We start from the raw sequence: 15,715 nt of genomic DNA on the forward strand, positions 1-15,715 counted from the left end.
CAGTATTCGTTACTCCTGTTGAACCTTTTCTAATCTCTTTTCGAAGGAACTATTTCACTTAGAATATTATTTCTTGCTGAAAATATGTTCGTTTAGTGCAACTGATAAGAGGTTTTCCATCTCCAGCTCAGTCACTTTCCTATGCCGGGCTGATGAGTGCTAATAAGCACGAAACTGCAGTCCTTTGCTGGAAATGACTGAGCTGGCAGTGTATTTCACGTATTATTAGTTTTGTTTGAGAAGGGAATAAATGAATATGTATGTTATGGAATTGTAAAAATATTGAAGTTGTAGAACCGAATCAAAATGTAAATACGAGTAAAAAGTAAAATGCCAATAAAACTGTTGAACCATCAAGAGGTGAAATTGTTCAAGGAACAAAATTGCTACTTTCACAAATAAATATGGGTTAAAAATAAAATTTCATTTTATTAGCAAAGAAACAAACTATACATAGACACATCACTAAGCTTCATAACTTAGAAACCATATCTTGCATAGCCTACGCCTCGAAGAAGTGCATCATTTAAACCGTATCCAACACCAGCATTACCAAGTCTATTATATTGAAGCCCTTCATAACCAAGACCCAACCCATTTGCGGCAATAATTCCTGGTGCAGCTAAGATAGCAGGTGCACCCAAAAGTCCGGCATATGGGGCAGAGGAGATGATCTTGACAGCAGCAGGATCTTGATTGGCTGTTCCGGGCTCGTTGGTCTTGACTTGAGCCCTGAATCCGGCATGGTCGGCAACATAATTAACGCGTCTGTGGACGCCCCTGGCATCAGAAAATCCGTAGCTGCCCTTCACGCCACTGACTCCGTCTCCAACTTCTTCTCTGTATTGATCTCCATGTTTGTCCTTTATGTTGTATCCGAATTTATAAGGTTTGGGTGCATGATGCTCAGGCTGGAAGAACCAAATATTAGTTCAGTTGTACATAGTTACACTTCTGAATTTTTAAAATAAATTTTACACTATGTGTGTAAGATTTAAAAGAGCTTCTCCTTTGCATTTTGCATTGGACTTTTAACACTAGAACGACTGACATTTTCTGTATACCTAGAAAGACTGAAGGGGCCAGTGTGGCCCCTACCCATTTTTGGAGTGAATTCTTTTAAAAATTCCTCCTGAGGGAGTCCACATGCCTGATTCACCTTCTTTCATGACTAAATAAAAACTTAGTACTTAATTATTTTTAGTTTTTCTCTCTATACTGGGCAAAAGGTTGAATTAGTTTTCCTTTCTAAGAGCAATGGCCACCGTTAGAATAGTAAGCAGTCGGTACTCTTTATAGCATTTGGATATCCAATCGGCTGCATAAAGAGGAAGTTACAGGTTAAACTAGAGTGAATGGCATTTTTTTATGCTACAACAACTAGGAAAAAGGAAAAAAATAAATTTAACTGTCAAAATGCTTAGGGGCCACTGTGGCCCCTCCCGTCTTTCTGGGTATAAGGATCAATATTAACAGTACTATCAGGCGAATGATTAAATGATTAAACAAGCGTTCAAATAGTGTTATATAATGAAAAGTCAGAAAATTCCATTAAGTTCCGTTAGATATTATCCGAGTTATCAAACAAACTACGCGAGGGGCCACACAGGCCCCTCCGTCTTTCTAGTATTAAATTTCATAGTAGATTTGAAACAGAACATGAAACGCCTGACATATAACGATTGTTAAAATTTAAATATTGTTAAGCTTTATGTAATGTGTACTGTCTGTCCACGGATTGTATGGAAAGGCAAACATCCGGTTTACAGGCGGAAATGGACGCATATATTAGTTTTTAGGGATGTCATCGGGGGTTTGCAGATGTATGTTAGCCTCTAAATTAAGCAGAGTCTCACTTAATTGAGCGAAATACGCGCATCAAATTTTTACTTTTCTCCCTCATTCAGATGGACTCGTCTTAACTGGACGTTTGCCAGTTCCAAACAATCCGTGGTTGAACAGTATGTAGGTAGAACCCCGTTTAAGATACTCTAAAGTGTTTTTGAAAGAACATGTTGTTAGAAATTTAAGACAATAAATTAGGTTTTTTAAAAAAGGGATTTTTCCCAAAAACTTACACCATTTTTTAGACACAAATCCTTTCTAAATATTTCTCGAACCGAAATTGAAGCCAAAAATTTGGTGACTTCAAATATTTGACCTGACTGATTCAATGCGATTGTTTCGTATCTTAACTACCAGGTGGTTGTAAATGAGATATGACAATGCTTAATTGTTAATATCAAACAACTGTTCGTATGTTCAAGTGTATTTCAATTTGCTATACAAAACTTCAACGGCACATGCATATTAAGCTTGATCGCATTATTCAAACTCAGTTTTAAAATATGTAATCTAAAATTCGTGAGAAGCTTAAGGATTAAGTGAAGTTTGGATCTAAAAGGAATTCGCTTGTGGTTTTAATTGTTTCCCCGTTTTTTTTTTTAGCCAAATTGTCTGTAAATACTGGTAACTACTGTGAGTTATAGTTCTGTTAATTAAGATCACGTGATCGGATCATATTTTTTCCAACCACATAATTGATTCAAACATCTTACACATTTTCAAATACATGTATTTTTAGCATTATTTTTAAGCACCTTTCTTATCATTCTTAGATATAATTTACTTACGATAGTAATCCGTTTAAAGAAAATACGTACCAGTGGCAGTATAGATCCAACTGCAACGGAAAAAGTAGCAGCGACAATAAGTACCTGAAATTCAGAAGTGTTATTTGTATTGTATTTTTTGCGAAAGTAAAACCTTCAAAATGTACAGCTTGAATTGAAAAAAAGAATGAAAAATGAAATAATATCAATACATATTTTGATCTTTTCCCTAATATGTACATTTGTACTCGGTTAATACGAAATGCCAAAAATCCAAGAACTTGCTCGTATTAGCCGTTATTCGTAAAAGCCATGAAATAGTGATACTCTAAAACAAACGAAGAAATGCTTACTTATATTTCAAAAATACTACTACTAATACACACATTGCAATCTAACTACTACTAGTATATTTAGAAAACAATCACTTATTTCTTATAAATGAATGCTTTCGGAAACTATTGAAAAAGGAAGATTATAAAATTATTATCGACAATCCCGGATCATCTTGCTATCCGCAATGGAAGATGAACAGTTTTATTTATGATTAAATTGAAATGTCCACAGGTAAACAAACGGCTTGATTATCTATGCAAAATGTTTAAATTTCGCTTTTCGATACACAATGGAACACCTACTACCTAAGAAAATGTTGAAGTATGCCTAAAAAAGAAAATTACAGTATATTCAACAAGATCTCAGAAATTTTTGCTCGTCTTGGCCGAAATTTTTAATTTAATGTACGTAATAAGCGTGAAAATTTTTAATGTAATTACATAGCAAAACAAACTTCATGAACGAAATGTTCGTTTTATCCGTGGTTTCGTATGATATGTGATAGAGAGTTCAACTGTATTTATAGTTTCGTTTTAAGACTAATTGAATGGAAGTAAGCATTTTGAGAGTTAATTTATTTAACTGAATAATTGTTTAAATGCAGACAATAGGAACGACTGAAAGTGTTTATATTATCTTTAATACAAGTCCTGAGAAAGTGAGACACAAATTCGATATCAATCGAGACATTGTTCCAAACTAAGAGTTAAAAAAATATATAATGTTTTAAAAAATGTCAAAATGGTTAAACAATTCGACTAGAACCTATGAAATACATAAAGAGAACTTTTATTGCTTTTAAATAATTTTATTTCAAAATTAAAGCATAGGGAGCAAACATGACGGTGACACAATGATATTTTTCTGCTTTAGGCGAAGTGGAGAGAAAACAAGTCGCCAAAAGCAGTTAAAATAATCGTAATGTTTTTTCAGGAAAAAAAAAGTTAATTGAAGCAATTACGCGTTTCGTTGTTAAATATGAGATCGGTATACTGCAAAAAAGGGAATAGAAACTAAGAATAATACCTTGCAAATCATGGTAGTTGACAGCTGATGATTTCTAATCAAATGATACTCATCGCTTAGATATAGAAGCTTTTATATCAAGCGAAAAAACAGGAAATTTTATTTTATTGTGCTAGAATGTTTAATTTTTTACGCTTGGTGAATTTCATCTGATAACTTCGTTGAAATTTCAAGCAAATGAAAGCTATTTAGGTAGTTCAAATTCATAACATTCCGTTGTCGAAAGTTAGTTTCTTGCTTCACGAGTAGTATTTTATTTCATTTTTGTCCAAAATTACAAATTTCAAAATATTATGCAAAATTCTCCAAAAATAGAATTTAGCAAATGTCACATTTTTAAAATCATTTAAGAATGTCTTTTAAAATAAAAATGAATAGGCAAAGAGCTCGATATTTTTGTCTTAAGTGCTTCATTTTTTCTTTCTCCATACAGTAGAACCTCGTTCATCCGGCCCCCGTTGATCTGGATCTCCGGTTTATTCGGATCAAATTTGCGGAGTTAAAAAAATTATACTCACTTAAATAATAGTTCTTAATTGTAATAGAAAGAACAAAACTGTAAATGTAACAAATATTCGTCCTTTATTTCAATTAAATATACCAGTAGTGTGTAGGCCGTACAATACGTTACAGTAATCCAACAACCAACATGGTATGTATTAGGAGTGTCACTCCGACACCACTGCAACTGAACTAATGATAAAGTACGTGAAATACACCGCCAGCTCAGTCATTTCCAGCCGAGGACTGCAGTTTCGTGTTTATTAGCACTGAACTGCAGTCCTCGGCTGGAAATGACTGAGCTGGCGGTGTATTTCACGTATTTCTGCTTTAGCCCTGGCTAATGGGCGGTAATTTACTGAATAATGATAAAGTATTTGCGAGTAACAATCCTATGCATGTAATTCTGTTGTGAAAAAATTACGTTTTTTTTTCTTTTTTTCTTTTTTTTTTTTTTTTTTTTTTTTTTGCTGTAGTAAAAAAATAAATGCGTATTTACGAATGTGTTTTCTTTGTTACCCGGATTTTTGCATATCTGGACCGCTTTTGGTCCTAGTTAGTTGAATAAACAAGGTTGCTCTGTATTTACATTTTTTTCTTTTTCTTTTTTTTTCAGTTTTAAGTCTGCAAAGCTTATATTCACTATATTGAGCCGAGCGAAGGATAATTCTGTATTGAGCACGTTGGGGGAAATTTTCCTTTTTTTGGCGGACTTACTTAGGATCAGTGTTGGGCATTAATCAATTATTTTTTCAATTGCCTTTTTAATTGATTAAAAAAGTAATTGCAATTAAATTAATTGCAATTAAACTATTAATCGTACTTTGTAATTAATTTAATTATATTAATGTACGTTAATCTCTTTTCACAATTAAAATAATTGCAATTTTTAAATTGTTTTATGAAACAATTAAAACTAACAATTAACTTAATGTATCAATAGGTACAGCGCAGCGTACAGAGTTCAAAGTATTTTTCGAATTCGTATTTTCGTTCAGTGTTGATTGCTCGCTCGCCGCGTGAACTATTCTCGTCTTGGCAAGTTTTTTCCACATGTAAATGTTTGTGTTTTAATTAAATGTTTTAAAATTGTGCAAATCATTGTTTTATAGTTTAACCTGTAACAGGGGAAATCAGAAAGAAGGACATAACAAGGGACGTAAGATCTCAGAGACAGCTCTGTTTATTATTATTTTTTTTTAATGGTGTAATTAAGATGCATTTCTGTAATTTCCCTCAGATGTTCTTCGGACTTTTACTAGTACGGAAAAAAAAAAATTTTAATTGAAATATACCTTTCTCGAGGATATTTTGCTGGAGGCATAAGATTTTTTGAGAAAAGTCATATACTGCAGTAAACAAACCGCCAGCTCAATCATTTCCAGCCGAGGACTGCAGTTTCGTGTTTATTAGCACTTATCAGCCCGGCATAGGAAATTGCCTTAGCTGCAGATGGAAAACCTCTTAACGAAGCCAAGAGTGCCAAACAAACTGTTAGCCAATATAGAATTAGCGCAGTTCAGACGAGTGACCGAAGCAATAGTTCGGTTCAACTCGAGTATTTCATATATTTCTGCTTTAGTCCTGGCTATTGGGCGGTCATTAACTGAAAGTAATTGATTTTTTATTGATAATTTATTTGCTGCTAACATGTGTATTTAAATAGTTAGATAGTAATATGTTACCCGTTTAGCGTCCACGTCCCAGGTAGACCTGTCGTCTGTAGAATATATTGTACGAAACCAGTAATTTTTTTCTGAGTTAGTTTTTAATTAAAATTCACAGAACAATCGACAATTGTTAATTGTAGTAAACTACAATTAACAATTAATTAATTGTTAACTGTGGTAAACTACAACTAACAATCAATTGTTAACTGTAGTAAACTACAATTAACAATTAATTAATTGTTAATTGAACTGTGGTAAACTACAACTAACAATTAATTAATTGTTAATTGTATTTTTTCCACAATTACAATTGATCAATTGTTAGTTGTTGTGGTTACGTTTACCAATTAATCAATTGTTAATCTTTAATTGTCAATGCAATTAAAATTGCCCAACTCTGCTTGGGATGATGTGCTGCACTTATGGCAGTTGTCGAATGCATAGAAAAAAGGAATACCGGGTAAACTTTATCAGACGACTCGATTGAGGATTTGGCAATGGGCCACAAAAACCATCGTGTTTCTTAAAGCAAAACTTTTAAATAATTGCAGCGCCGTGTTTTTGTTGTTGTTGAGAAACTTAAGGGATATTGGGGTGTTCAGTTAAACTCAGTGAAAAGCTCAGGAACTTCTACTTGTGAAGTGCATGCGTTATTGATTCACCAAGATTTTAATTGTAACCTTGCCTGTTGGTGTAGCCCTTGCATGTTGGTGAACTTTTTATTTTTATCTTTTTTAAGTTGTAAATGAAATGTAAAAACTTTCTGCTACTGCTTGAAAAATCTGTACAGTATCCCCCCCCCCCCCCAGTAATAAGAATGTATTTTAATTTCGACACTGCCATGCTTTTTGTAATTTTTACATAGTTTTTTTTAAACCTTTGCAGAGTTCGCACACTTACCCCGACAAATAGGGGAGGGTAGAGCACAGTGAAACGAAGGTATTTTTTAAATTTTTTAATTATAATCGCGAAATGATGCGAGGGGTACCCATGAATCTACAGCAATTGGCCGGGTGGATTCTTGGATATGAAGTTGTTGCTTGTGTTTGCAATCAAATGATCGGTTTTTTTTACTGATTTGAGGCACGATTTTTTTTTTTTTTTTTTGAGCAATCACGATTGCTTATTGTTCTCACTTGACTGTTTTGATGTCCTATGATTTTTACCCCCCCCCCCCCGCCTCCCTTTGCAGCATCACCGTCGGCCGGCCGCCTCCCGATGCTGATCCTCTAGCGAAAACAGTCTCCAGGTTAAGTCACTTACTAGCCTAGACTTACACATACACCTACACACACAAACATGTACACACACGCATACATACAGACACATACGCACACAAACACGTACACAGACACCTGCACATACACACACATACACACACTTACCCACACATACACATACCCCCACGCACAAACATACCCCCCCCCCCACACACAAACAAACACTCACGCCTACATACCCACACTCGTGATTGCGAAAAACATAATTTGAATTCAAGATGTCAAAGTTCAAATTAATTTTTTTTGACCTTTGCATGCATTGATTAATGGTATTCTCTTTCATGAAATAAAATTAGCCATTTGATCACTTTCATTGTTCTACATTTGTAGCTAATTATCCTTAAAACACTTAGGATAGGCTTTAAGGGAACTCCTTAAATTGTTGAATTAGAAAAAAAAAACGAAGTGCGGTACAGTGAGACAGTCTCAGTGTGCCGCATCCTGAACTGATTCGAAAAGAATGTTTTTTTTTTTTTTAAATTTATTTTATGATCTAAGTTTTTAACCTGCTGTTTATTTACTTTGCACGCATTTTTACCTAATTAAAAATGCAAATTAAACCACTTAACATGAAAAAATGGACATTTTCTGACGATCCCATGAAAAATTCATTTGCAACTTTCCGTCTGATTCCAAATGACACTTCAGATAAAGTAGATCATAATAATCTGTAAAAGTTAGATAAAACTGCTGCAAAAGAGCCCTCTTGCACTAATGTAGCAGTGAGTGTTTTCTTAGGGAGAGGATATCCAAAAACCGAAGAGAGAAAAAGTTGAGTAATAAAGAAGAGCATAAAAAGGGTAAAAAAGTCTTATTCCAAGTGATGCTCTTAGAAAACAAATTTTGAAAGAAGAAAACACAAAAATTGGAGAAATAAGAAAAATGTCAAAAATATAGAAAAAATGCAGACTTATTTGACACCCCTGATGAGGTAGTAAAAATTTAATGAGGCATCCGATATTTTATCAGATTATATTGACATGTGCGAAAATCTACCTTCTGGGTTTGAAGAGCTAGATCGAAGGACACTTGATGTTGTGATAGAATTTTCCATCAAACATTTTTTTTTTCTGCTGTAAATGTTCTAATAGTAGCTGATAACAATGGAGTTCGTACATTAGTTTTTTGCGCAGAAGTAAAACTATTTGGACTGTTTTATTTGACAGTTTTTACCAAATGTTGCATCCATTCCGAATAAAAGTATAAATTGTTGATTGCAGTTCCTACGAAAAGAAATGATAAAAAGCGAAATCAATCTTTTTGTGATTTAAAATTTTTTCTTTAGATGTACGATGAATTTTTTTTTTTCATAATGGTTTAGTTTTGATTTTAAACGTTAAACATATTATGTTTCAATCAAACACATACGCTGTCTCTCTGTGCCTTGTATGCTATTTTGTCCCATGCGTGTGGTACAGTGAGCTAAAATTTTGCGTTTCCTTTTTTAGTATTGTCTCATAAAAATTAAATAGTAATTCAATTTTTTGTGTATCATAAGTTTCTGCACTTAAGCTGCATTACAAATCCACCGTACAAGTTTTCTTATTGAATCAAAGTTTCCAAACTTCTTGAATTTTAAAATTTTCGTTGCACTGTACTCCACCCTCCCCTACCCCTTCACATACTAGTCCCGGTCTTCCCTACTATGTGAAAGAATTAAGTATTGCTTGAGAGCAAAAACTTCTACGCTGATTAGCTACATTATTATTTATATTTTTCAGTTTGATAATTTCTTAACATTTACATTTCATTTTAAAAAAAATACAGAAAAAAATCAATTTTTTGATGAAAATTATAAATTTTATGTCTAGTGTGGACTACCCAAATATTTTACCTTGGATAAATGTTTTTGTGCTACATGTGAGGCTATAGGGGCAACGTTTTATCAGCATGAAATTTTAAATTTCCAAAACACTTTTTTTTTTCGATTCGGCTTAGTACTGAAGTGCTGGTTTACATTTTCATGCACAAATTAATATGGGCTGTCGTTGTTAAACTTTTTTTACAATGGTTTTAACATAAAAAAGAAAAGCATAAGAGGTTGTGCTACTTGAAAAATAGACTTTCATATTTCGTGGGACATCCTACTGTGCTCATAAAACCATTATTTTCTTTTTCTTCCTCTCTCTCGCTCTCTCTCTCCCTCTCTGTACTCTAGTAAATACTATGTCATTGCGTGTACCGCGACTAGCTACAAAAAACTCGTATGATCTACTTTTATATTACATGGAAAAATTTTTATAAAAATTAGTTCATTGAATCAGAATATTCCTGCTTAATAACTGAACTTTCTCGATCACATTGAACAGTAAGTTGTAATCTTTTCAGGTTTCCACAATTCGAGAAAATTAATTAAACCCTCAATCGTGATTAGATCTTTAAGTTAATTTAAAAATAATTCGGCTTGTTCTCGTTTCTGAATGCAAAAATCTGTTTTAGGGGTTTATTTTTTTCCTCTTTAATTTTTATTCGTTCTCATAAAACATTCTTCGTCAGTTTTGAATTTTATTGATAGCGTAGATGATGGTTGTCCTGCATTCATTTCGTTATTAAATTTTTGTGTTTTTTTTATCTCTTATGTATATTTCTTCAGAATAGAAAAAAAGTAAATTAAAAAAGCATGTACTTCAACCATCAGTTTGCAAATAATAATAATAATAAAGTATGTATTTCTTTAATGAAATGATATATAATAATTTTTATTTATTTATTTTATTTATTTATTTATTGAATTAAAAATTAAGGATTTAAGTTGTAAAATGTATGATGTAATCATATGTACAGTTAAAAGGAACAAAATAACTGAAAAAAATTGTATCATCGAAAGCTTGGGTAATTATATCATAATATAAACTTTCAAACTACTTAGGAAATGATCCTTCAATATTTCATTCAGTTTTACGCTTTTTCTGAACAATCTGCTTTATTTTTACTCTGTACACTTTCGTACTACATTTTCAAGTTATGTTTTCAGAAAAACATTCCTTTATTGCTAACAAATTTATTCATCATTACTGGTACCCGCACGGCTTTGCCCGTAGTGAAAATTAAAAGGTCTTTTGGTTCGCCTGTATGTACATTGTACAAATAATGTATGGTGAATTTCTCGCCAATTGGCTTGCCCATGTTACGGTTTCACGTTATGATAACTTGGTAATTTACTCGTCTATCTTATGATAATTTTGCTTGAGAAAATGTTTTTAAAATTGGAATAGAAGAAGAACAAAATCTAATTTTCGAAAAATCGCTTTGAGGTGCACACCCCTATGCTACAAACTAATTTTTTGGCAAATTTCATGAAAATTGACCGAACGGTGTAAGCGCTATGCGCGTCACAGAGATCCTGACAGACAGAGATCCAGACTTTCAGCTTTATTATTAGTAAGCGATAGCTTCTTGTTGAAGGTAGGCTTTAAAAAAAAATCTCCGATTAATCGGCCGAATTTGATTAATTATGGCCGATTAATCGGTACTGCGGATTAATCGGCGCATTCTTAATTTCGATTTTAAAACTTTTCTGTTAACGGTCGAAAAAAATAGTTTTTTAACCGAATATGGTTGATGAATACTCGGTAGTGAACAGGACGTGCATTTGCCCCTTGTCAAGACACTGTTGTTGGGAACAATATTTTGTCGTCGTTAAATATTGTTGAAAAAGAAAACTAAAAGAAGTGATAGCCAGTTCTTAGTTCTCTAAGACACACAGTGCTTGAACTGATGTCATTCTTAAAAACTGATGCTGAATATTTTTTCGACAATAAAAATTTATTCCAGTCAAATTTTACAAAATATCTAATACAACTTATAGCACAAAAGGGGGACAACTATTATAACAGGAAGACATTTAACAGAGGTGAGCGAAAATCAAAAGTAATTGAGATTATTAATATTCTGCATTGCAGAAACTATAGTAGAATATATTATGAAAGCTTAAAATATCAGTTTCGTGACATTTTCAAACAAGCAAATCATGTGGGTCATTTATTCACTCATAGATCTCAGTTTAAAATCCATATCTTGAGTAACCCAGGCCTCCGAGAAGAGCATTGTTGAGGCCATTTCCGAGGTTAGCATATCAAAGTCCATTGTAATCCAGTCCGCCATATCCCAGTCCCAATTCATTGACGCCAACGATTCCTTCTGCTCCAAATCTGCTGACGCCAGCGATTCCTGGTGCTCCCAATCCGTTGACGCCAGCGATTCCTGGTGCTCCCCATCCGATGACGCCAGCGATTCCTGGTGCTCCCAATCCGTTGACGCCAACGATTCCTGGTGCTCCAAATCCGTTGAAACCAGCGACTTCTGGTGCTCCCAATCCGTTGACGCCAACGATTCCTGGTGCCCCCAATCCGTTGACGGTAGAGATTCCTGATGCTCCCAATGCGTTGACGCCAGCGATTCCTGATGCTCCCAATCCGTTAACGCCGACGAATCCTGGCGCAGCAAAGACAGCAGGTGCGCCCACAAGTCCGGCACCCAAGAGTCCGGCTTCAGGTCCGGCATATGGAGAAGAAGAGATCATCTTGACAGCAGCAGGGTCTTGATTGGCAGTTCCGGGTTCATTGGTCTTGACTTGAGCCCTGAATCCGGCATGGTCGGCAACGTAGTCTACCTGCCTATGGACGCCCCTTGCATCAGAGAATCCGTAGCTGCCCTTCACGCCACTGATTCCGTCTCCAACTTCCTCTCTGTATTGATCCCCATGTTTATCCTTTATATTGTATCCAAACTTGTATAGTTGAGGAGCATGGTGTTTAGGCTACAAATACATAAATTAACAAAAATTAAATTTTAAAATATGAAAAACTAGTCTAAAGAAGTCAGTAAGAAGTCTAGTCTGAAGAAGTAATTTCTTTTTACAGTTTTGTAGTTGAAGATTTTTTCCTCGTCAGATTTCAATTTATACAATCCTTATTCTTGAGCATTTTTACTGCTAAAAATTTGTTTTTATAGTACAAACTATCATTTTTTCAATATGTTTAAATGCTAACAATAAAGCTTTTTTTCTTGATTTTTCTCTCCATTTGATGTTTTTTAGACGGTAATTATTTTTCAATCAAACTTTTAAAATAATTAATGTTTTACTTACCAACGGTAACACAGATGCAACAGCAGCAGAAAAAATAGCAGCAGTGACAAAGACCTAGAGAAAATATATTAGCTTATCCAGAATAGAAGGTCGGTAATACAATGACTGAGACAAAATAAATTTTAAGGCATGCATTATAAACCATAAATTAAACACTCGTTTTGCTTAGAAAAGACAACATTTTCAAGTACCTCTGGAACGTATTTTTTCACTATCATTATCAGGGGTGGTCACAAAACATGATGGTCATGGTACCGATTGTGCCATCAACATTTTTTGGAGAATGTTTTTAGGGTTCTTAATTCCTCTTTTAGTGCATCGTTCTTGGGAATGTACCTAATTTAGCATTTGAAAACGGTTGTTTCTTGGTGATTACGGGAACGCATGTCGTTATTGTATTTATTCAGTTTTGGTCTCCTCATCTAAAGATATCTTGCTGGAAGAGTTTGAATGAAGGCTTTTAGGTAACTAAGCAATCTTTCAGGTTTCTTTTGTTATCCATGCACACAAAAGGCTTTAAGGGGAGTTGTTACCCCCTATATCGTCAATATTAGTTTGTCCAGGTTCATGTACCTTTTTTCTAAAAATCTATTAAAGATACAATTATGAAATTTTTTCTGTACCTTAAGTAGACTCTTTTCTCAATACTGAAGTAAAATTTTAGTGAAAAAAGCTTAGTTTTCTGTTTTAAATGTAATGGATAAATCACTGTATTTTTTTTCAAAAAATGCCATTTTGCAACACGAAATAAGCTCTATAAAAATATTTTTGGAATATGAGAAAAATTTTGCTTCAGCATATGCAATTAGATGTATGGAGTAGGTGGTAAAAATTTCAAAGCCTGACACAACGTAGTTTCTGAGAAAAAGAAACATTTTGTTTAAAAAATACCATTTCGAGATATTGCAATTTAAAGGGGAAAATCATACCTCATCAAAATAGGTTTACATTTTTTTAAAGCTTATTTTAACTTACTTCTAATATGAGCACTATGAACAAGTTTGTGTCATTAAAAAAAGGTATTGAAATGGAGTTTCAAATCAAAAGATCGAATTTTGGAAAGTATTTAGTATTAAGGGGAAGTTTACTCCCCTTAAATATATTGTGATGAGTAAAATAAATGCAGAAAATATACGAGTCAGTTGTTGAAATTTATAAAAATGGAAGTTGTTCTTGAGCTACTTTTGCGTGAAAAGCAAAAAGAGCGGCTATTGGTTTCAATTTTTCAATCCATAAGCTAATCTTAAATTAGACAAAATTTCTTCTTTAACAGGGCCGTAGAAACTAGGAACTGACTGCAGAATATCAATTGGATGAGTCATTTTTAAATGTCTCTTGAAAGAGAACAGAAATCGACTTATATCAGTCTAGCTGTGTCCAGGACCTTTTGCTGGTTGCCATTTTTTTTTTTTACTTTTTGTGTTTTGGAAAGATAGATTTAACTGCGAAGCCAGCAGAAAAGATGAATAAATAAAATAGCAATTTAAATGTAAGTTTTCAGATTTCGAACCTAAAATTTTTAAATAATATTACGAAAGGTTTTGCTAAAAAGAACTATTTAAATATCTTGACTATTTGCTATAACATCAGTTCTCATTTAAATATCTTGACTTTAAGGACTATGTTAATAATATTATAGAATGTAATGTCAATACCGAAAATTTGCTGCATTAGTTTTAAGAGAGAGTAAAGATGGAAATATCACATACCTTGCAAAGCATGATTGTTTAGATTTGATCAACGTTGATCGAATGATATTGGTTGCTGGCGTCCAGATGCTTTTATATTTCTCCAAAATGTTCCGATTTTTTTATTTCATAAAAATACTTAATCTTTTACGCTTGAAGTACTTATCTGATATCAGCACTCGGCTGAAATTCCTAGGCAATAAAATCCACTTATTGCGTATAATATATTTCAGCATTCTACAATCGAAATTTCTCGTTTCTGTTAAAAGAATTAAGACCTTTCTTTACTACTTTTTTTACTCTTTATTTTCAATGCTACAAATGTTATGACAAGCGTAATTTTAAACTCGTTCGTAAATGTTTTAGTAAGATAGAAAAAAAAAAACCTACTCTAAAAGGTGTTTAAAACGATCCAGCAAATTTCTTTTACGCATTAAAAATAAAAAATATGGCCCAAAAATTTAGTTAAGCGTATTTTAAAGCTTTTATATTAAATTTTTTTGAGGTGAAATGGAGAAAAGGGTAACTGGAATTAAAAAATATATTGTGATTAATACCTGGATAGTTTTTAATTATATTCAAAGTTTCAAACATTCTAAAGGTTTAAACAATTAAAAAAATATTTTCTTTGTCAACCATCTTATATTACATCCTTAGAAAGTTAGTTTTTATACAATTGATCTCTTTTACAGTTTTCATACAATCCTCCAAGAAGAAAGTCCCTCTTTAAATAAAATATTAGGAAGAATTTTCACATTTTTTAAAACATCTCCCAAAATAAGATAAATGTGCCAAAAAAAGGTCAACTTAAGGTTTATGGTCAAGTATCTCGTTCATTTAGGACTCAATTGGCTCCAAATTTTGCACATTTATCACATAATTCATGGAAGAAAAACAAAATAATTACATGTAAATATTTTAGTTTCAATTATGCTTTCAGAAATTTTTGAAAATAAAGACAATTTGGCCTTATTAGGAACACGGGTTCCTATTAAGACAAATTCTACCAAAAAGAAAAAAAATTATCAACTAAAAAAAAAATTTATCTTTACTAATAATAAAGGCTGAAAGTCTCTATGTCTGGATATCTCTCTGTCTGTCAGGATCTCTGTGACGCGCATAGCGCCTAGACCGTTCGGCCGAGTTTCATGATATTTTGCACAAAGTTAGTTTGTAGCATGGGGTGTACACCTCGAAGAGATTTTTCGAAAATTCGATGTGCTCATTTTTTAGTCCAATTTTAAGAACATTTTCCAGAGCAAAATTATCATAAGATGGACGAATAAATTATGAAATTATCATTACGGGGAACCGTAACATGGGCACAAGCCAATTGGCGAGAAAATCCACCATACATTATTTGTAAATATACAGGCGAATCAAAAGACCTTTTAATTTTCTGTTACGTGCAAAGCCGTGCGGGTACCACTAGTTGTTAATAAAAATGTATTAAACCATATTTGATAGAATCGAAACACTATAAAAAAGTATCATATTTTCTTCAATGGAAAGG

The 15,715-nt window shown here is 33.1% G+C and overlaps 1 protein-coding gene across 1 annotated transcript; it reads right to left on the reverse strand.

Annotated features, from left to right (window-relative positions):
* Nucleotides 1-479: 479 nt before the first annotated feature.
* LOC129220059 (collagen alpha-1(IV) chain-like) lies at nt 480-14,235 on the reverse strand. Its single transcript, XM_054854401.1, has 4 exons — nt 14,224-14,235; nt 12,515-12,568; nt 11,558-12,184; nt 480-911 (listed from the first exon to the last, which is right to left on the reverse strand). The coding sequence occupies exons 1-4, from the start codon at nt 14,233-14,235 to the stop codon at nt 480-482; spliced, it is 1,125 nt and encodes a 374-aa protein (XP_054710376.1).
* Nucleotides 14,236-15,715: the final 1,480 nt, after the last annotated feature.

This window comes from Uloborus diversus, chromosome 1 (genome assembly GCF_026930045.1).
Source record: "Uloborus diversus isolate 005 chromosome 1, Udiv.v.3.1, whole genome shotgun sequence".
Taxonomy (NCBI): Eukaryota; Metazoa; Arthropoda; class Arachnida; order Araneae; family Uloboridae; genus Uloborus; species Uloborus diversus.

Bases quoted from the DNA above. Each gene is read 5' to 3' on its own strand.
- LOC129220059 (XM_054854401.1), bottom strand. The intron at 12,185-12,514 runs GTAAGTAAAACA...ATGTATTTGTAG, and splicing joins TTGCATCTGTGTTACCGTTG to CCTAAACACCATGCTCCTCA. The intron at 912-11,557 runs GTTGGCGTCAAT...TGGTTCTTCCAG, and splicing joins GATTTGGAGCAGAAGGAATC to CCTGAGCATCATGCACCCAA.